The 23839-nt window shown below is 40.0% G+C and overlaps 3 protein-coding genes across 3 annotated transcripts in view; 2 read left to right on the top strand and 1 right to left on the bottom strand.

Annotated features, from left to right (window-relative positions):
• Nucleotides 1-122, top strand: part of LOC115213846 — a 55746-nt gene extending 55624 nt beyond the window's left edge. The window contains exon 3 of the mRNA XM_029782782.2: nucleotides 1-122. This exon is cut by the window's left edge and continues 527 nt beyond it. The gene's annotated coding sequence lies outside the window, so the exon portion shown is untranslated.
• Nucleotides 123-8755: 8633 nt separating this feature from the next.
• LOC115213847 (protein Asterix) lies at nucleotides 8756-17901 on the bottom strand. Its single transcript, XM_029782784.2, has 4 exons — nucleotides 17708-17901; nucleotides 13876-13975; nucleotides 11329-11426; nucleotides 8756-9077 (listed from the first exon to the last, which is right to left on the bottom strand). The coding sequence occupies exons 1-4, from the start codon at nucleotides 17773-17775 to the stop codon at nucleotides 9011-9013; spliced, it is 333 nt and encodes a 110-aa protein (XP_029638644.1). The 5' UTR covers nucleotides 17776-17901; the 3' UTR covers nucleotides 8756-9010.
• A 123-nt stretch (nucleotides 17902-18024) lies between these two features.
• Nucleotides 18025-23839, top strand: part of LOC115213845 (tetratricopeptide repeat protein 39A) — a 99522-nt gene continuing 93707 nt past the window's right edge. The window contains exons 1-2 of the mRNA XM_036504475.1: nucleotides 18025-18159; nucleotides 21901-21938. Of these exons, the coding sequence (XP_036360368.1) occupies nucleotides 18112-18159; nucleotides 21901-21938 (86 nt within the window). The 5' untranslated portion in view covers nucleotides 18025-18111. The remainder of the gene's footprint in view (nucleotides 18160-21900; nucleotides 21939-23839) is intronic.

Here is a 23839-nt window from a genome sequence, read left to right as displayed (position 1 = left end):
AGAGATTGATTGTAAATATAAAACTGCTGAAAGCTTGTCTCTCTGTTGCCTTGACTACAAAGTCAGAAAACTTATATTTTCCTCTATAAATCCATTCAAAATATGGAAAAAAGTTTTCTGTCTTTAATCGTTTCATATTTATTTTTCAATAGGATTGGAATGATTTGATGAAATTTAGATATTACAGCTGGCCAGAACTGATCAGTAAATTTACAATTTGCAAATACGTTGGTTTTTAAACCAAATGTTTGTGCCTGATAAGGATGGCTTCACACACTTGTTATTTACTTTTATATTCTCTTCATATAACTGGACAAAATTTTCAGTATAACCCCTTTGTTACCATATTTCCAAAGAAATATACTCCTTTGTTTCAATTAATTTTGAGAATACTGAAAAATTTAGTAAAATAATTTTGTCATTAATTAATCTGGTATTTGAAACGTGAAATTTTGATGGAAAGTTTTGATTTAGATCCCTTTAAATGAAAAACAGTTTGGGTCAGGCAGGTTGGCATAAGAATTAAAGAACAAATTGTAATCATGCAGAAGGAATCTCAATGAAATAGTAATCTATAGAATTGGTCAAGTTAGAGGGATGCTCCTAGAAATGTCTTTTACTCCTTCCCTGCACCAACTCTCCTACCTTCTCTCTGTATTTAATATTTATTTTTGTGTCAATAGGGGAAGCAGTAAGGTTCATATACTCTCTTTTACTCTCTTTTACTTGTTTCAGTCATTTGACTGCGGCCATGCTGGAGCACCGCCTTTAGTCGAGCAAATTGACCCCGGGACTTATTCTTTGTAAGCCCAGTACTTATTCTATCGGTCTCTTTTGCCGAACCGCTAAGTGACGGGGACGTAAACACGCCAGCATCGGTTGTCAAGCAATGCTAGGGGGGACAAACACAGACACACAAACATATACACACACATACATATATATATATATACATATATACGACAGGCTTCTTTCAGTTTCCGTCTACCAAATCCACTCACAAGGCATTGGTCGGCCCGGGGCTATAGCAGAAGACACTTACCCAAGGTGCCACGCAGTGGGACTGAACCTGGAACCATGTGATTGGTTAGCAAGCTACTTACCACACAGCCACTCCTGCGCATATAATAATAATAATAATAATAATAATAGTAATAATAATAATGAAGTTATTGTATACAGTGTTCAGGTGCACCACAACTTGTCAAAAGTGCGTATAAAGTATATGCAGTAATGTACAAATGTCTGGAAAGCGAACAGTGTATGAGTCAGTCCCATTGGGGCTAGTTTGTCTGGGGGGGGGGGGGGTCATGTAATATGACTGGGAAAACTGTGTCGAATGCAATTAAAGCTTTCATAACTTTTAGAATTAAAACACTTTCTTCTCTACATGAAACCCAGAAGAATAATGTGTTTTTGTGAATAAAAACTACTTTTGAATCAGCACAGACACTGAGGTGAGGGAGCGGGTGGGGGGACCTATAACAGTCTTTGGGGATCAGCTCCAGTTGAAGCATTTTGTTACACAACATTTAGTTTCTCAGATGTAATTTTATGTACACACACATGTATATACAGTAACAAACACACATATGTACACATATATGTAAGTGTTGGTTTGGTAGAACAAACAGGATAAATAGAACTCAATATCCATGAGTATAAGGAAGTATGCTGTGCGTTAGAAGACCCGGCAAGACAAGTGAGATGGGATGTAACCAGTCCACTTATGCATACCTTTCCTTCTTGGGACACAAAACTCTGCTTGCGAAGACCTGTTGAGGCAAGTGAAATCAAAATTGAATTTGATCAAAAAATCAATGGAAATTGCAGTTGTGATACCAGTGCCGGTGGCACGTAAAAGAACCATCCGAATGTGGCCAATGTGGCACGTAAAAAGCACCAACTGATCGTGGCCGCTGCCAGCCCCCCCCCTGGCACCTGTGCCGGTGGCACATAAAAAGCACTACTCTCATGGAGTGGTTGGCGTTAGGAAAGGCATCAAGCTGTAGAAACACTGCCAGATCAGACTGGAGCCTGGTGCAGCCTCCTGGCTTCCCAGACCCCGGTTGAACCGTCCAACCTGTGCTAGCATGGAAAACGGACGTTAAACGACGATGATGTGTGTGTGTGTGTATATATATATATATATATATATATATATATATATACACATACATACATACTTATATATTTATATATATATATATACACATAAGCACACACACACACACATATGAAAGGGTAAAGACCACCTTCAGTCATGAATGACCGAAGGATTGCACGTAGAAAGTCCCCTCATAAGCACAAGTGGAAAGGCAAAGGGGCCGATACAGCTTGGCACCAGTGACATCACAATCCATTTCTACAACTGACATAGTTTCATGGGAAGCAACACTTCTTTCTTTTCTGGAAAATGACGTAACTTTTCATTCTGGTTTTTTATTGTCACCAAGTGAATCAGGAATGTTTATTTACCTCCAGCGCCGCCTTGACTGGCTTCCATGCCGGTGGCACGTTAAAAGCACCAACCGATCGTGGCCGATGCCAGACTCCCCTGGCACCTGTGCCGGTGGCGCGTAAAAAGCACCCACTACACTCGCGGAGTGGTTTACGTTAGGAAGGGCATCCAGCTGTAGAAACACTGCCAGATCAGACTGGTGCCTGGTGCAGACCCTGGCTTCCCAGACCCCAGTTGAACCATCCAACCCGTGCTAGCGCAGAAAACAGACGTTAAACGATGATGATGATCATGATGATGATCTTGAAAGCGCTTATGCACTTCTGGCCTGTATGTCTGAAGAGTCCTCAAAAACTGCCAGCTACAACAATTGCAATGAAATGAAAGCATTGATAAGATTTTGACCAATTATATGCCATTAACTGCATTGGCTGGTCTAACCTCTGCCCCTTAGGCAGTCCTGCAGCAATTCAGACAAGTAAACTTGGCGTCCCTAAGTCCTGGCCAGCAGGTCCCTTTCACAGTGTCTTCCTTATATTCTGTCATTAAATTTTGTTCTGAGTTCAAATTCCGCTAAGGTTGATTTTGCCTCCCATCATTTTGGGGTCGATAAATTAAGTACCAGTTGAATACTGGGGTCAATGTAATCAACTCATCCCCTTCCCCCAAATTCTTTTCACCTAAAAAGACCCTGACTAGAGTTAAAGCAGGGACCTGGAGGGGAATTAACAGACATTATTAAAACTTTGGCACAAAGGAATCCAAAGAATTTGTAATGTAACATTGTTAGGCACAAGGCCACTTATTTGTGAGAGGTGGCAGATCAACCTCATTATATAACTGGTACTTATTGTATCCACTCAGGAAAGCCAAAGATGATTCTAGTTATTGATAATACTATTATATGGGTTGTAAGCTCCTACAAATTTACAAAGTTGTTTTCGCTGAGTGTCCCTGCCAAAGCTGAGAATGAATCTTGTTAATATACTGGAAATTTATCTGGAGAAGGCAGACAACAATGGGCTTTGAGTGGGAAGCAAAACTAATTATATTTAACCCTTTTGTTACTAACCTGGCCAAAACCGGCTCTGGCTCTGTGGTAAAATGTCTTGTTTTCATAAGTTTTGAATTAAGATCTTCCACCAAACCTTAGTCACAATTTATTTTCCTAACACTAGCTTAATGATAACTAAGTTATTTCACTAAATACTTTGTTATATTTAAAATCAGTTGAAAGAAACACAGAGCATCTCAACAGGAATATGGTAACAAAAGGGTTAAAATATATAAGAGAGAAACAATTCTTAACCCTTTTGTTATCAACCCGACTGAAACCACCTCTGGCTCTGTAGTACAAATGTCTTGTTTTGAATTAAGATCTTCCACCAAACCTTAGTCAAAATTTATTTTCCTAACACCAGCTTAATGATAACTAAGTTATTTTACTAAATTCTTTGTTATATTTAAAATAATTGAAAGAAACTCAGAGCATCCCAAAATAAATGCAGTAACGAAAGGGTTAAATAGTATGTTGCTGTGTAATGGTAAGATAAGAGTACTGAATATGGAGATAACAGAGTTTCACACAACAGGTTGTAAACTCTTAAAGGTCTAATAGCGGCAAATAAAGAAGTGTGCCTTGCATGGAAAGCGAGATGAAAGGTGTTTTAACAGGGTTTAACACCCAACCCATAATGTTTTATATTTGTAGCAAAACAGCCTCATTTCCCCTTACTTCATCATTAACATATAATTAATAATTATGTTGTATAGATTGTTATTAATATTATTATGACGATGATGACGATTAATTTGTTGTTGTTTTTGCTCAACTCTGTACAAATGATACAATAATCAGTAATGTCATTGTTTACGGCTGTATATACTGAAATACTTGCTTAAGATTGAAATATTTATATGTTTATTAAATATCCAACACAACTACTTCAACATCTCCATCTTGTATTTCATTTCACTACCCCCCACCCCCATCACACCTGACATTCCTTTGTCTTTGATCTTTAAAACTTTTTACTTCTGAATGTTTTTGTCGTTTAACCAAAGATTAGTTCTAATCCAGCAGATCTAAGATCAAAGACATTCCAGCTGTGATCATCAGTTCAGACATTTCCTACCAAATACCAAAATGTATTAGCAAATGTTTTCTATTTTGATTTTAAAATAGTCAAGGTGTGATTCAAGGGAGATTTAGCTGCTATCTTTAGCAAGTTCAGTGACTCACTTAGAGTCTCTTCAGTTGGCTCATCTTTTTTTGTTTTGTTTATTTCATGTTTACTTTTATTTGTTTCAATCAATGGCTTGTGGTCATGCTGGAGCACCATCTTTCACTGGCTTAATCATCATCATCATCGTTTAACGTCCACTTTCCATGCTAGCATGGGTTGAACGGTTCAACCAGGGTCGGGAAGCCAGGAGGCTGCACCAGGCTCCAGTCTGATCCGGTAGTGTTTCTACAGCTGGATGCCCTTCCTAACGCCAACCATTCCGTGAGTGTAGTGGGTGCTTTTTATGTGCCACCAGCACAGGTGCCAGGCAAGGCTAGCAACGGCCACAATCGGTTGGTGCTTTTTATGTGCCACCGGCATGGAGGCCAGTCGAGGCGGAGCTGGCAACAGCCACGTTCGGATGGTTCTTTTACGTGCCACCGGCACTGGTATCACAACTACAATTTCCATTGATTTTTGATCGATTACAATTTCAAGGCAGCAAGCTGGTAGAATCATTAGCATGCCAAGCATTTCATGCATCTCTATGTTCTGAGTTCAAATTCCATTCAGGTTGACTTTGCCTTTCATCCTTTTGGAGTCGATAAGTACCAGTTAAACACTGGGGTTGATGTGACTTACCCGGCCCAGCATAAGAGAAAACTGCTGGCCTTGTGCCAAAATTGGAAACCATTACTGTTTATATAATTTCTGTAAAAATGGAAGGCAACTCTAGACCTGTTTCAGTCTTATGTCCTCACGAACGAAAAGCTTCACTATTTTTTTAAGTAATGATGAGAGAATCATCCTGATGGCATGTGGATGGTAAAAACAGACATTTCTTTTTCTGAATCTCTGGTCATCCGATCTTCAGCTGACCTTTGACACAGACAAAAGCATTTCCGGTCCTGATTCCTGAAATGTTCATGTTCGCAGTTGTAGAATGCTTTAGCTGTAGGAGTTTATTGTTTTAACTGATCATTATTATCATCTTTCTTCTCAATGATATATTATGTAAAAGACTGAAATAAATTCTGGGGAAAACGGGACTGATTAATGACTGACTGAAAACAAACCTCAAAAGTTTTACACCAGTATGGCCACAAGCCAGTGACTGAAACAAATAATTAACATTTTAAATATTCATGCATTAAATAGGCGCAGGAGTGGCTGTGTGGTAAGTAGCTTGCTAACCAACCACATGGTTCCGGGTTCAGTCCCACTGCGTGACATCTTGGGCAAGTTTCTTCTGCTATAGCCCCGGGCCGACCAATGCCTTGTGAGTGGATTTGGTAGACGGAAACTGAAAGAAGCCTGTCGTATATATGTATATATATATATATATGTATGTGTGTGTATGTTTGTGAGTCTGTGTTTGTCCCCCTAGCATTGCTTGACAACCGATGCTGGTGTGTTTACGTCCCAGTCACTTAGCGGTTCGGCAAAACAGACCGATAGAATAAGTACTAGGCTTACAAAGAATAAGTCCCGGGGTCGATTTGCTCGACTAAAGGCGGTGCTCCAGCATGGCCGCAGTCAAATGACTGAAACAAGTAAAAGAGTAAAGAGTAAATGTATTCACTTCTCTATCTCATTGTCCACCTATTGATTTTACCATCTCATCTGGCACAAAACCACATCCACTTAATACTCCAACCTCCCAGATGAAGGGCCTTTGGTTTGCAAGGTACTTGGTGACCCTGTTGGTGCTGGCACCAGGTAAAAAGCACCCAGACACTCTGTAAAGCGGTTGACATTAGGAAGAGCATCCGACTGTAAAAGACAAGACCAAGGAATTTGGTGTGGCTCCTGTCAAGCCATCCAACCCATGCCAGCAGAGGAAACAGGCATTAAATGGTGATGGTTTCTAATATCAAACAAATTGACACTAACGTCTCTGACAGCTTATCTTTCTTTGAACATAATTATTTAATTGTTTCCTACTTTAATTATATCAGCATAAATTTATCTATCTGTGTATCCATCCATTTATCTTTCTCTCTCACCACACAATTATTTCAGACTAACTTTTTAATTCCCCTTCTATTAAATCTATTTCTTTACTGCCCACAAGGGGCTAAACACAGTGCGTAACTGGTACTTAATTTATCGACCCCGAAAGGATGAAAGGCGAAGTCGACCTCAGCGGAATTTGAACTCAGAATGTAACGGCAGACGAAATACTGCAAAACATTTCGCCCGGTGTGCTAACGTTTCTGCCAGCTCACCACCTATTAAATCTATCAACACTAACCTGTCTGACAACTTAGCAACACAGTTATTTCTAGTTTGTTTTTTTAAAACTCCTTACATTAAATATTATGTCAGCCCTAATTTAAAATGACCAAGCAGTTTCTGCTAACTCCCCACACACAGAAAAAAAAATTTTAACTTTTGGCACAAGGCCAGCAATTTTAAAAGGAGTTGGTTATAACATAAAACCCACTACTGGACTGGTTCCGTATTTTATCGACCCCTAAAAAAAAAGGAACAAAATAATCTTTGAAAAGGCAAAAATAATTTAATTAAAAAAATTAATAATTTCCATGCCTGGAAAAGTATTTATTACAGAACTGCTTCTTCCTCTTTTCTCATAAAACCTGTGTTGTTGCCATGGCAACCATGTGTTGTAACCCCAATGTGGCAGAGGACTATGATTGTCTGTACACGTGTTGTGTGTGTGCACATTTTAACTTTAAAAGGGGGTTACACCATACATGCCATGAAGTTTTATGTCAATGGATTTCCTCTGCAACTTTTTCCCCCGTGTCTCCCCAAACACATTGTTATAGGGTTTTGTCAAAACCCAAACAGCAATCTAGCTATTAAGGGTGTGACACATATTTCACATTTAGGCCACAAAAGAAAATGCTGTCACTCATTTGATTTGAGAAATGAAAGTTTTGGGTTCAATCCGCAAGAGTTGACCAATTAATTTAGCTTTGTTAAAAAGCAAAAAGCAAGGCCATGTAGTTATGTACAGGGTGGTGTTCATGTAAAGAGTTCAGGCCACTTGAGGTCAAGGGAGACTTTGAACCGTGCGGTCGTCGGCATCTTCACCATCTCATCTGGCAGCTTATTCCACGGATCCACAACCCGTACGGAGAAAGCCCCTCTCCTTCGATTGAGATGAAATCATTGCAGATAGAGCTTTTCGGAATGACCCCGCAGCCGACGCTCTGGAGCAGGAGTGAAGAACAGCTCTTTCGAGAGGTTACATTTTCCACTTATGATGTGTGTGTGTGTGTGTGTCTAGAAACAAACACACACACACAAAACCCACTACTGGACTGGTTCTATATATGTCTGATATACAGATTAAGGGCCATCATAGAAATTCCAAGGGAAATAATTAGTTTTGTATAAACAGCATTTATCAGGAATAACTGGTACCATCTTCTATGGCTGAGCCCACAAAAGGTGGCTATACAGATAAAAGACCTTGTGCTCTTGTCTGAGGATGCAGTTTCATTGCCCAAGTCTAGGAAGATGTAAACAAAGGAAAAGGGAAAAAAAAAAAGATTCAAGTTTTAATCATTCACCAAAGGTTCTATTTAATGAGTGTAGAAACAAAAACTGCAAAAACTAAGTTTAAACCCAGCATTAAGCAGTTCTGCTGATATATCTCCCAGAAGGAAATCATCGTACAAGCACTTAATTCCCTGAACAGGAACTTAAAATGCAACTGGTTACACACGTTCTTGGAACTTTAAATATCTTGGAAACATTTCAGTTCAATTTCGTTTTGGGATTTGGTTTGCAAGATTCTTTATATGAGTTCGTGTGTTGAAGCATATTCTGTTGTGTCTGGGGAGAGTCATTTTCTTTTTGTGCCTTATTATTTTAACTCAAAACTATTGAAAAGGTTGCAAGACGCAACGAAAATTTTAGGACAATAAAAATAAGAAAAAAGTGGAAATTTTACTGGTGAGTGTGTTAAATTATAAGGCACAAAAAGAAAATGACTCTCCCCAGACACAATAGAATTTCAGTTCAAAACTGACAAAAAAGAAAACAAGGTACCTTTGACAACCAGAAATGTTGATTTGAATAAGTTTAAATTCATTAATAATGATTTTAATAAGGATTTATTAAAATAGAAAACTTTCAGAAAGACTGGTTAATATCAGTTTTAAAATATTTTCATTATAGTTTACACACACACATTGGTTTAAACAACTGTATTGCTTTTGTTGTTCAATTGCAATTTCAACTTTGCCAAAAATGTTTTCCCTTTGCAGCCCTGTCATCTGACGGCGTTTAATTTGTAAGCGAGTTCCAGGTAATTAATGTGCCTGTGATAAACTGTCCGTTGAGGGCTGGTTTACCAAGGTGGTGACATCGGTTGAGGATTCTGTAGATATGACATGACAACAGCAGAAATGGACAACCTGAAGAAGAAAGAGAAATAGGGTTAGAAATAAATAAAAATAAATAAAAATGAAAGCTGTGTCATAGGGGCTAAATGTGAACCCTAAGAGGTAGGCACTGTTGTTCTTAAACCACCAGCACTGTCACCACACAACAGCTCAAATAACACTACTCTCTACTCTGCTTTTACTATTGGTCTTCCTTTTTAAAATCATCATCATCCGAGAGTGTAGTGTAGTGAGTGCTTTTTACATGCCAGGGGAGGCTGGCAGTGGCCACAATCGGTTGGTGCTTTTTACGTGCCACCAGCACAGAAGCCAGTCAAGGCGGCGCTGGCATTGGCCACGTTCGGATGGTGCTTTTTACGTGCCACCAGCACAAGTATCACAACTACAATTTCCATTTGATATTTATATTGATGTTGATGTTCTTGACTCAATAGGTCTCCTCAAGCACAGCAGGTCATGTGCCACCAGTTGTGTGATTAAAGAAAGATTTAACTGGTCTTTCTCGAAAGTCAAGAGACCATAGAGGCTCTCAATTTGATTGATGATGACGCTAGTTCTGACACAGCAAAACCAATGCAAGCTGTTCTGTGATAAACGTCTTCAGCAGTATTTCGTTTTTGGATTTGGTTTGCAAGATTCTTTATATGAGTTCGTGTGTTGAAGCATATTCTGTTGTGTCTGGGGAGAGTCATTTTCTTTTTGTGCCTTATTATGTAACAAACTCACCGGTAAAATTTCCATTTAATTCTTATTTGAGTCAAAACTATTGAAAAGGTTGCAAGACGCAACGAAAATTTTAGGAAAATAAAAATAAGAAAAACGTGGAAATTTTACCGGTGAGTGTGTTAAATAATAAGGCACAAAAAGAAAATGACTCTCCCCAGACACACAACAGAATATGCTTCAACAGTGTTCTTAACGAAATACTGCAGTTCCCTCCCTTTGTCCGTTTTACGGAAGTGAATAATTTCTGATGAGAAACGAAACAAATTTCTAGAAAATTAAAATAGGAGACTGTGGGGTGTTCATGCCTTTCCAGAGAATATTCACAATATAATTGGCCTTTGTTAGTCATGTATTGAATAAAACCTCATGATAGATTTAGCTCAAGCTGTGTTATTATTTAGCCCCCACAGGTTTTGGTTGAGCAGACATTCCAACCATGGCCATCTAGACACAGTGTGCCCTGGATTACATTCCTTAATGTATTGCTTCATTTTTCTAGATGGTAGGCTGTAGTTTAAGTAACCACATATTTGTTTATCCAGCTTCAAGTTGGCCACTGCTAGAAATAGCAGCAAAATTTCTCATGAATTATAGCCTTCTCTTTAAGAAAACGAAAAAGCAGATATAATCTGAGATAATTTGTATCTGAAAAAGGACAAGATGGTCATGGTTAGAGAGGCTTTGATCAAAAGTCTGCAGAACAAAGATTGACCTGGAGCTAAATAACATCACTGAATAACTGAACATATATATTCATGTAACCGAGGCTCCTATGGAGAAATGGATACAAAACATGAATGGTATGGATGGAAGCACTCCGTCGGATACAACGACGAGGGTTCCGGTTGATCCGAATCAACGGAACGGCCTGCTCGTGAAATTAACGTGTAAGTGGCTGAGCACTCCACAATCACGTGTACCCTTAACGCAGTTCTCGGGGATATTCAGCGTGACACAGAGAGTGACAAGGTCGGCCCCTTTGAAATACAGGTACAACAGAAACAGGAAGTAAGAGTGAGAGAGAGTTGTGGTGAAAGAGTACAGCAGGGATCACCACCATCCCCTGCCGGAGCCTCGGGGATATTCAGCGTGACACAGAGAGTGACAAGGCTGGCCCCTTGAAAATACAGGTACAACAGAAACAGGAAGTAAGAGTGAGAGAAAGTTGTCGTGAAAGAGTACAGCAGGGATCACCACCATCCCCTGCCGGAGCCTCGTGGAGCTTTTAGGTGTTTTCGCTCAATAAACACTCACAACGCCTGGTCTGGGAATCGAAACCGCGAGTCCGCTGCCCTAACCTCTGGGCCATTGCGCCTCCACCCTGCCGGAGCCTCGTGGAACTTTTAGGTGTTTTCGCTCAATAAACACTCACAACGCCCGGTCTGGGAATCGAAACCGCGATCCTATGACCGCGAGTCCGCTGCCCTAACCACTGGGCCATTGCGCCTCCATCATGAACGGTGTATGTCAGTAATGGTTAGCATTAAAGAATGCAGACAACTGCAAGTGTGAAATAAGAATCAGTGAGAGAACTTACATGAAGCTGCTGAGCATCTGTTTGGTATCTTCTGAAGAACGAGAATTGGCAAAACTAATGAAAGAACAATAGACGGCAGCCCAGGCACACCATTTCAACTGGAAAAGAAAATAGTTCATTAACCCATTATTATTATTATTATTATTATTGAGTGAGAGAGCAGTGCATGCCATCAAAGTGACACTGGGGTAAAATATAAGAAGCCCAATATACCCATCATGACTACCCGTCTGATAAGGGTACACTAGGCACATGCATCACAACCATATGTGCGCGACATGGTGATCTCATATCAAGATAAACAGCACATGACCTTGCAGGTGCGGCCCAGTTACAAATTTCTTCAGGTTGAGTAACCCAATCCGCTCAAAAGGTCCCTGAATAAGGGTTGTTTAAGGATGTTGAAAGAACCACCCATGTTTCCAGAGGTGAATTATCCAAACCCCAAAGAATCCCTCTCAACCCATGGCTATGATGCTCCCCCACAACTTCTGCTCATGATCAGAGATGCACATATCGTCAGCCACTAAGGGACATGTTCAACTGGTTAAGGTCAAACAACTGACAAGCAAATCTGTGGTATTGAGCAGAATATTTGCTGCAGCCCAAATTTTATACCAAGACAAAACAATGTACATGATAACACTTCCAATCAGTTAAGATCAGAAGCCATGAGAGCCACTGCCTGATTATTATCATTATTATTATTATTATCATTATCATTATTATTATTATTATTACGCTAAGGTTGATTTTGCCTCCCATCATTTTGGGGTCGATAAATTAAGTACCGGTTGAACACTGGGGTCAATGTAATCAACTCATCCCCTTCTCCAAAATTGCTGCTATTGTGACAAAATTCTTCTTTTTTGTCACAATGGCAGTGTGTCTTCAATGAAAAATTGGGTATAAAAGGCATCAGATGTGGTGTGCAACAGAGAACACTACACTGGTATTGTCATATGATGCATATGGATGAGGACAGCAGCATATAGAAGTGCTGGTGTCTAATTGTGGACGGAACCTATGAAAGAGGCAGATCCAGGAAGACATGAGATGTTGAGTCTCATGGAAGTGATGACAAGTGATTGAGACCGTTGGCAATTTGCTGTGCCTCAGAAAACGCACCAAGCCAAATGGAATCATAGTTGTGACTAAGTGTTGGTGATGTGTAAAATGTGCCAGTAACACGTAAAAGGCACCTACTACAGTCTTGGAGGGGTTGGCACTAGGAAGGGCATCCAAAAACCAAGCCAAACCACACTGAGGCCTGCTACAGCTTTCCAGCTTACCACTTCTAGTCAAATCATCCAACTCATGCCAGCATGAAAAAACAGACACTAGATGATGATCATCATCATTTAACATCCGTTTTCCATGCTAGCATGGGTTGGATGATTTTACAGGTCTGGCGAACCAGACTCCAATCTGATCTGGCAGAGTTTCTACAGCTGGATGCCCTTCCTAACGCCAACCACTCTGAGAGTGTAGTAGGTGCTTTTACGTGCCACCGGCATGAGGGCCAGTTTGGTGGTACTGGCAATGGCCATGCCCAAATAGTGCTTTTTACGTGCCACCTGCACAGGGGTCAGTCCAGCGGCACTGGCAACAACCTCGCTCTGGTTATGATAATGATCTTTTACTTGTTTCTGCTATGAAACAGTGGCCATGCTGGGCATCACCTTGAAGAATTTTGGTCAAATGAATTGACCCCAGGATTTTTTAAAGCCTGGTATTTATTTTATTGGTAGCAAACAAAAACAAAGACAGATATATAAATTAATATCACAGGCTTTTTTTCCAGTTTCTGTCGATCAAATCCACTCACAAGCCTTTAGTTGGCCCGTGGCTATAGTAGAAAACATCTGCTCAAGGTTCCAGGCAGTGGGACTGAACCTGGAACCATGTGGTTGGGAAGCAAGCCTCTTACCACACAATCACACCTGACAACAGTGTCGGTTAACTCAGGATGCCAGTCAATTTCTCTTCCGGTTTACCATACAATGCATTCTCTTAACCCGTGTCTTCATCACTCATCTTCTGTTTTACCAGACATTGCTTCCAGTGTAACTAAAGACACCGCAGCACATATTCTGACCCTTTCACCGATCTTGTGCCACTCACTGGTACAGGACCCATTCCAGTCCAAACCAATGCAGAACTGGCTTTATAAGACCAATTGCATCCAGTGCAATCTACCCTAAAACACCCTCAATGCCAGTTGTCTTCCTGGTTTTATATACTGTGCTGGGATATACCCCACCACCAGCTCTGATTGTGTCCACTTCGCCTGTCTCCATGGTAACCATTATCAGAATTTGTTGGCCAAGAGAAACAGACTGGGCAATGGGAAGAGTTCTCTATGTCCCAACTGTCATACTAAATCCCACATGAATTCTCTCTGCATGGGGATGGTCATCAGTTAGGTGAAGATAGGATGTAACAGGGAAGATTGGCTGACCTGGGGCTACTCGGCCATCACTTCTATCTCTCAAACAACAACAATAAACATGAAACAAAGCCTGAAATTGTAGATGTGTTACTTACTTTCATCATTAGTCCACACATACTGAATATCATACCCAGTAAGTTCATATAATCTGGGGTGGGGTCATCGACTGGTCCACCACTGGGAGGGGACTTGTACCTGGAAGAAATTTAGAAATTAACTTAATAAAGCATAAATCAAAATTTATAAATAACAAATAATGTTGTTATTCCTTAACCTTTGGTCAGACTTACGGACAATCAGCTCTATGATGAAAGACACTCCAACTATGGCTATTTAGTTGTATTTTGTTTATAAGCAAAGAGTCACATCAAACAATATTTGTCAATTTTTTATTGTACCACTTCGTTCTTAGACAGTTGAGTGATTTGAGGAATGTATGGCTGCTATTTCTAATGGGTTGAGTAGAGGCTACTTCTAGCTTATATGAAATAAATACAGAATGCATCTATCTGTAATGTATGTAATTTGAATAGAACAGACACAGCTGGCTTATAACTAGTGTTGATGAACCAACTGGTTGATTGATAGGCTAGAAATAGCAGTTGAGTGCTCTCCAAATTACACCAGAATCTTTAAATGAAAGGACAGATACATTTGATAATGTGGTCTTAGACACACTATCTGAAAAAAAAAATGCAGTCAAGACAAATGAACACAAACATGTATATATATATATAGAGAGAGAGAGAAAGAGATTGCTCAGTGTCTAAACATTGAGCAATGAATATAAGTAACGATCCTGATACCCACCACAAAGAAATGATCAAGCTCAATAACAATCTATTAAGCAACAACTACCCCAAAAGCATACTCTCCTCTCCAATTATAAAGAAAAGAGAAGATGAAACCGATAAACTGTCCACAGTCTGTCTACCCTATGTGAAAGGCCTCCCCGAAAAGATACAAAAGATATGCGGCTCATATGACATCAGGACAGTATTCAAGAGTAACACAACACTTCACAAATATTTCGTTCGAGTAAAACCACCAACAGAAGGACCAAAGACTGCATGTACTCCATCCCATGCAGCTGTGGTAGGTTATACAAAGGTGAAACATGCCGCCTCCTCAAAATAAGGGTAGAGGAACATTACAAAGCTGTGACACGAGGAGATATTGATAAATCGGGTATAGCTGATCATGTATGGAAAAATGGAGACCACCTCCCCCTGAGGGATGAAGTTAAAATAATAGACAGAGAACATCACTAGAAAATATGAAAACTAAAAGAAGCAGCACATATGCTAGGACACAACAACCTCCTAAGCAGCCTGAGTGCAATTAGAGCAGCATATGGGAACCGGTATTAAGGAAGGATAGGAAAATATTAGATTTATTAGCCCTAAAATTCACTCCATAATTGGCCACAGGCATATGGCGTAGGGGTTAAGAGCATGGTTTACTAACCCCAAGATTCTGAGTTCGATTCAAGGCAGTGACCTGATTGATAATCATCATCATCATCATTGTTTTAACTGGGGTCTGGGAAGCCAGAAGGCTACACCAGGCCCAGTCTGATCTGGCAGTGTTTCTACGGCTGGATGCCCTTCAATAATAATAACAACATCAAAAAATACCTTAGGAATGAGAACCCAGGTTCGAAATTTCCCCAAGGGTGTATATCAGCTAAAACGTGTTAACAACAAACAAGATGAGGACAAATATCCATCAATTGTAAATAATTGCTCATCTCTCAAATATAGAACTGTTAACACTCCTTTCAGTTTAATTAAACCATTAAAAAAAAATGGGATTCTTTCATACAATCAGATTGGAATGGATTAGAATAAATTAAGCTTAGGATTGAAACAGATTTAGTATAAGTGTAGGAAGTCTATATCCCCTCCTCCCCCCCTTCACCTAATACAATCATCATCATTGCTGTTGTTAACGAACCTCATAACGAAGATAAAAATGGAGTGAAAATACAGGACAAGCTATTTTACCATAAGTCAGTCCTACTCGAACAGATTTATAAATAAAAGACAATCCAGCTGCAACCCATCCTGTCATTTAGTCACAGCCGTTTTTCTGAATGCAAATGAATTTCATTGAATTTTACTTGTGTTGCATCGGACAGAATTTGTTGAGGTGGATTACACTCTGTCATGCATGCACACTGACATTACACATCCAGCGAAGCATACTAGCATCATTTCTTACCAGCCTACAGATGTCCTCTAAGGTCACAGCTTATGTTTCACTGCCGTGTAGCATGGCTGTTTACACACAGGCATCATACAGTCTGCTTTTCACCCTGAGCAAGAGGCCCTTTGTTACCAGCAGAAGTAGGAACTCTCTGAACTTTGCCCAGCTTATTCTTATTCTAGCAGCTACGCTCTCGGAACATCCACCCCTGCTTCTGACTTGGTCATCAAGGTAATAGAAGCTATCTACTACTAGTTTTCCCCACTGGCATCTGAAAGAATCTATTTTCTGTATACAAAAACTATCTTCCCTGTTAACCTTCCTGATATTGTTGTACCTCTTAAGTGTCCAAAGCTTACACGTGGCACATCTTATGGTGTTTCTACCTACACCTTTTCTATAGATCAAGCAGAGCCATCTACCTGAAGGGATTTGTGGTTTGTCTGCTTTCCCACTTAATAAGACTTGGGTTTTTCTTGGTTAACTTTAAGACCCTTTGATTCTAGACCTTGCTTCCACACCTGAAACTTCTTTTCTAGTTCTGCTAGTGGTTCACCTATAAGAACAAGGTCATCAGCATTGAATTCCACTGTTATTGCCTGGAGGACTATGATGAACAAGAGGGAACTGAGGGTTGATCCTTGGCGAATCCTTACTTGTACCCTGAATTCTTCACTATATTCGTTGCCAACCCTCAACTTACAAACAGTATCCCTGTACATGGCTTGTACAGCTCTCACCAATGACTCGTCTATCCCTATTTTGACCATTAGATAAGGGATCAAAGGACCCTGTCAAAGGCTTTATCCATGACAACAAAAGCCAAGTACAGAGGTTTATCTTTGGTTAAGGTATTTCTCCTACAGCTATATTACCAGAAATATAGCATCAGTGGTGCTTTTCCCTGGCACAAAACGAAACTGCATAAATTTGGGCTTAACTACAGCTATTTTGACCCAGATTTCTGCCCACCACCTCCGACTTTGGATGATCATAACTGTCAAAAAAATGGATATTTTTTAATGAAATTTTCTACGAATATGTGTTATATCATGTTGATTCCCCCAAAATTCCTATGTTCTCGGAATCTGCATAGTCCGAGGTATATTAGAGAGTTTTTAAAAAAAAGTATCCATTTTCTTGAAAGTTAAAACGAATTGAAGTGGACGCCGGTGAATTTTACGAAATTCCTCCTAAAACACTCCCCACCCAAGTTTTGTATATTCGAAATCTACATGATATAACACATATTCGTAGACAATTTCATTAAAAAAAATATCCATTTTTCTGAGTTATGATCATCCAAAGTCGGGGGTAGGGGCAGAAATCTGTAGTTATAGTTATGCCTGGATTTGTTTTCGTATATTTAAACATCGCAGAGTTATAAAGCAGAGAAGATAAGGAGAAATAAGGCAAACTTGGTGCGAGTCGAAATACCAAGACAATGAGTACTCATAAACACGGCATTAATAATAGTTTTCTGCCGTAAATTTGCCTCACACCTCTTTCCAGTTGCGCTTTCGTCCCAGGTCAGCCCTGATTAAGAAAACACGATCAATTCCATTTTTTTTTATATATAAAGCTAACACCGCATTATACAGTGTATCCTTCGTGTTTTCCTGTTTTTTTAAGGCCAGCAGACGGAGATTAAGGCTTATAATGGCAAGACCAGCGATCACGAAGATTATCCCCATGTTTAAATATATATCTGAGGCTTACCGTGTGACTTTGTTAGGTCTTCTTGGATCATGGGCGTTATTGACAGACGGAACGGTTGAAGCAGACATGACAATAATATAGTATAACAGACAAATAAATAATATATAATTGTAAAAATCTAGAAAAACCGACAAGAAGACGACATCCAGCAAAACAAAATGTTGCGTGTCGTTACCGGAACCGGAAACTACTGCAAACAGTAACACAGTGATGGAATTTTTGCATAGATTAGTATTATCTTTATTGAAATAAAAAGAATATGAAATACGAATATAATTATGATAGAAAATATGATGTATCTTGTTTAAAATCTGTTGACTTTAAATACTGATGTGTTTTGAAAGATATATTTGGTACTAAAATGTGAACGGTTTCTGAGTAAGAAATGCAAATTGAGATTCAGAATGGCCGCCTCGGAAGTTGGGAGAACGAAGCAAGACAATTGCAGCGATGTAAGATGACTTTTATAACTCCCACCACCGTGTAATATTTCGTGTTTCGAACTGTCCATAATATTTGATGAAACTCTAACGATCGATAAATTAATTCTCCCCTTCTCTTCATTTTTATGTTGCATTTTTCTTTCTTTAACACCCACACGTGTATCGATTGATTGACAGAAAAATGATCGCGTCAATGCATTCATCAAATATCGTTTACATCTTCCACTTGTTTCTAAAGAAGGAAAGAAACAAATGAAATTCTAGCTTCCGAGTATTAATTTCCAGCTTAATTAATTAATGTATGTGCTGGTTCAATGTGTTTTCTGGTTACAATTAACGACCGTTTGTTGACAAGTTTGCTCGAGTAGCCTATGGGGGTGAAATTTAGCAGACGATGAATCTTTTGCCGTGCAGACCACCGCTGGGTGAGATGTGTTGTTAAACCAGATGTTAGCGATCTCGTTGGTTGTAAATAATTTGGTATTGTTATTCATATAAATGTAGTCGATTCAGATAGAATTGTTTACAGTCACGTTCTGCGGAATCAATATTTAAGATAAGAGAAAATAAGAGGGTGGGAAGGAAGGAATGACGGATTGGATGGTGTAAAATCTACCAGATGGCGGACGATAAACACAAAACAGACAGTCCGTCGGTGACAATCGGTCTACCATTCCGTACTATGAACCTAACTCGAATATTCTTATTCTTATTATTACATTACGACACTCATGACTATATTTAGCAAATTCAAATTCCTCCGAGGTCGACTTTGCCTTTCATCCTTTCGGGATCGATAAATAAAGTACCAGTTTCGCACTGGGGTCGATGTAATCGACTTAATCCCTTTATCTGTCCTTGTTTGTCCCCTCTGTGTTTAGCCCCTCGTGGACAGTAAAGAAATATATATTAAGAACAAAAATCTTTTCTACCATATTCTTTTGCACTAAAATACACAGTAACACACACACACACGTACATACATATATACATAATACATACATGCACACACACACACACACGTACATACATATATACATAATACATACATGCACGCACACACACACACACACATTTGTACTGTAACGATTACGGTCATAAAGTACGCACATGATACGGTTATTACTACTACATCTATAACTATTAATGTCATCAATTGCAGTGTGGAAGGTGTTTATAAGCCATTTAAGAAACACACAAAAACAGTTAGATTCACTTCGACATTTAAATTTAATTTGTCAAAATATTTTCGTCGCTTTGAGACCTGAGTGAAAAGGTCGCAGTCTCAAAGCGATGAAAATATTTTGGCAAATTAAATTTAAATGTTGAAGTAAATCTAACGGTTTTGGTGTGTTTCTTAAATGGCTTTATAAACACCTTCCACGCTGCAATTGTTTTCGTTCCCGCACACGATCTCAGATCACGTCACTTGCTATGCAAGTACATCTCCGTAAATATTAATGTTATGTAACGGACTAAATGGCAACCTTGCCTCCTACTGTTACAATGTTTACTATAAAATTGATAGTTACTGCTATCAACAGTTATAACAACTATTATCATTGATCAATCTTCATTTTTTTGTTGTTGTTGTGTATTAACATCTCGTTATATACACTTTTATTGGTTTCTGAGATTGGACTGCGGCAATGCTGGAGCAATTGGTTTCAAGTGTTCAGTCGATTTTATTGACGCCAATACTTTTTTCACTCGTGTATTATTTTATTGTGCTTGAGGAGACCGATTGAGTAAAGTACATCAACATCAAAAATCAATGGAAATTTTAGTTGTGATACCTGTGCCGGTGGCACATAAAAAACACCATCTGAACGTGGCCGTTGCTAGCCTCGCCTGGCACCTGTGCCGGTGGCACGTAAAAATCACCCACTACACTTGCGGAGTGGTTGGCGTTAGGAAGGGCATCCAGCTGTAGAAACACTGCCAGATCAGACTGGGGCCTGGTGCAGCCTCCAAGGCTTACCAGACCCCAGTCGAACTGTCCAACCCATGCCAGCATGGAAAACGGACATTAAACGATGATGATGATGATGATGACTATTTATTACATGACATAAAGTAACAGCATATAAACACAACACTGGTTTTAACTGGTGCACACACACACACTTGCAGCAACTTCAGTATTGCTAGTGATATGATTAAAATACATTTAGTATGCTGTAAAATGGTTGCTGATAGGAAGGACATAAAGCTGTAGATGCCTAACCAAAAATGAAACATGAGATTGAGGTGTGATTCACTGATCCATTTATGAAGGCAATAATTTCAAGTTAGAACTGACCTGGTTTATGCTGACTTGTCTATCTGTCCAATCAATAGCAGCATGGGAAATGATGTAAAATAATGAGGATGATACATCTATTTCTAACAGACAGAGCTACCACATAAACACTCTTCCATTGGCTCAGGTAGTGGCTATTTGCTCTGGATGCTCTCAGGTAGAAGTCAGGACATGCTGTATTGTATGTGTTGTGATAGTCAAATCCTTTTCAGCGGTGTATAGAGTGGAGAACAGAATGTCTTTTGGTATATGGGTGGCCTATGCCAGGAGCGTAACCAGCCCGCTATGCATACCTTTTCCTTCCTTGGACACTAAACTCTGCTTGCGAAGACCTGTTGAGGCAAGTGAAATCAAAATCAAAATCAATTCGATGACTGGCATCCGTGCTAGTGGGGTGCAAAGAGCACCATACGAGTGTGATCGTTGACAGAGCGGCTAACCAGCTTCTGTGCCAGTAGCACATAAAAGGGCACCATTCAAGTATGATTGTTACCAGCGTCGCCTTACTGGCACTTGTGACTGTGCTAGTAGGGTATTAAGAGCACCATCCGAGCATGATCGTTGCCAGAGCAGCCAACTGGCTTCCGTACCCGTGGCATGTAAAAGGGCACCATTCGAGCGTGATCATTACCAACGTCTCTTCATTGGCACCTGTGCCAGTGGCATGTGTAAAAAGATTTGAGCGAGGTCAGTACTGCTTGACTGTCCCCTGTGCCGGTGGCACCTTAAAAAGCACCCACTACACTCTTGAAGTGGTTGGTGTTAGGAAGGGCATCCAGCTGTAGAAACTCTGCCAGATCAAGATTGAAGCCTGGTGCAGCCATCTGGTTCGCCAGCCCTCAGTCAAACCGTCCAAACCATGCTAGCATGGAAAGTGAACGTTAAACGATGATGATGATGATGTAGTAGTAGTAGTAGTAGTAGTAGTAGTAGTAGTAGTAGTAGTAGTAGTAGTAGTAGTAGTAATAGTAGTGCTGTAGAAAGATCGTGTGTGGTGTGTACAATGACTATTGTTGTTGTTTGTTGTTTGTACCTTCTTGAGCCATGCCTGGCTCATAAGTGCCAGTTTCCCAGTTTCATTGGTGTATAGGTAACCCCACCTGGACAGGATGCTGGTCTGTCACAGGATTGTTGTTGTTTAGTCCCAGGTAACTTTCAAGGTAGACTTATGATCAAGATATTCCAACCAGGACCATTTGTTGGGAGGGAAGCAGTCAATTTTATCAACCTTAGTACTTGATTTGTAGTTGAATTTACTCACCCTGGATAGATGAAAGGTAAAGTTGACCCTTTGAACTCAGAACATAAAACGTTGTAACTAAATACTGTGAAATATTTTGTCTGATGTAGTTCTGATTGTGCCATACTTTATGTTCTGTTGCTGGCTCTATGGCAAACTTATTTGCTGTGATAGTTTTTGAAGTTTCACCTTTCACCTTTATTCACAGATATTTGAAGATGCTGTAGAAGATGTAAGCTCACCAATGTAAGTATTAAACTATTTCACTTTACACTTTCTATCTCTAATGGAATGGAAGCACTCCGTCAGTTACGATGACGAGGGTTCCGGTTGATCCGATCAACGGAACAGCCTGCTCGTGAAATTAACGTGTAAGTGGCTGAGCACTCCACAGACACGTGTACCCTTAACATAGTTCTCGGGGATATTCAGCGTGACATAGAGAGTGACAAGGCCGGCCCTTTGAAATACAGGTACAACAGAAACAGGAAGTAAGAGTGAGAGAAAGTTGTGGTGAAAGAGTACAGCAGGGATCACCACCATCCCCTGCCGGAGCCTCATGGAGCTTTAGGTGTTTTCGCTCAATAAACACTCACAGCGCCCGGTCTGGGAATCGAAACTGCCATCCTACGACCACGAGTCCGCTGCCCTAACCACTGAGCCATTGCGCCTCCACCTATCTCTAATATGAAAGAGAGATGAAAGTAAAATGAGGCCATGTACTTAAGGATTTGGACAAAATCTCTTGTGTCCTTGGTTTAAACTAATTGCAGGTCATTTTTGGTTTTGTCTTTGGACTGTACACTTTATTCTGAGCATCGATTGACCCTGAAGATGCCTCTACAGAATAATTTGACTGCAATAAACAAGTAGGCGGAAGAAAACGATATGCAATTAAATGCTGACAAGTTCTAAGCACTCCAGTATTGACCTACAAAACGATTACTATTAGAACACACGGGACCATGGGGTTCTGCATTGTTCCATGTCCATATTACTAAGATAGCAACATTATGTAGGCAACTAACTGGTTGAATTCTGAGATCATTCAGAACATAACAAAAGGTAACAATGTTGCACCTGTAGAGAACATTTGTTCTTAGTTGCTGGGATTATCGTTCCCCCTTATTGTTGCCACAAAACTGTCAAGTTAACAGCAGAAGGGGAAGCAACCCAATATCACTGCACCAAGAACATTGCCTTGGTGCTATAGATGGACTACTTGGAATGGATAAAAGAGCTGAGGCTCTTTTTATGGTTTAAATGTGTGTACAGACACATGTATGTGTGTGTCGGTGGCACGTAAAAAGCACCAACCGATTGTGGCTGCTACCAGCCTCCTCTGGCACCTGTGCCTGTGACACATAAAAAGCACCCACTACACTCATGGAGTGGTTGGCATTAGGAAGGGCATCCAGCTGTAGAAACACTGCCAGATCAGACTAGAGCCTGATGCTGCCTCCTGGCTTCCCAGACCCTGGTCGAACCATCCAACCCATGTCAGCATGGAAAACGGACGTTAAACAATGATGATGATGATGATATATATATATATGCATGTGTGTATGTGTGTATATATATATATATATATACACACACATATGCATATATACATATATATACATTGATTTCATTCTCACCAGACAGTGGGATGCATGGTTGCTCTTAAGTACAAAGACCCTCTCTGGTGAAGAATGTACCCCCCAGCATAGGTCAGTCATTAGCGACTTTAGACTCCAGGCCAGAAGGATGCTAAGAAGCAGAACAATCTTGCAAAAGAAGGATTTGGAAGATTAAGGACTCTTCATATGGTCAGAGATTTAGGGACATCCTAATTGAGAAATTTGATGAGAGGAAGGAGGAGCTACAAACTTGTGACATAGAGGGCAACTGGGAATTCCTGCAAGACAGCTTGCTAAGTGCCACAGACCAAATCTGTGGCTGGTGCAAAGTCCCTTCCAGACTTAGGATAATGTGGTGGTGGAACAATAGCAGAGACAGGGCCATTAGAACAAAGAAACAGGCCTGGAAGAGTGGGGGCAGCAGGGAACTGTGTCAGATAGCCAGAAGGGAAGCTAAGAGACAGCTTTATTTATAGCCAAGGGAGAAGCAGAAAAGAAGAAGTTTGCCTATGTTCAGTGTCATGA

Source organism: Octopus sinensis, linkage group LG7 (assembly GCF_006345805.1).
Source record: "Octopus sinensis linkage group LG7, ASM634580v1, whole genome shotgun sequence".
Classification (NCBI taxonomy): Eukaryota; Metazoa; Mollusca; class Cephalopoda; order Octopoda; family Octopodidae; genus Octopus; species Octopus sinensis.
This window is presented reverse-complemented; position numbering and strand designations above follow the sequence as displayed.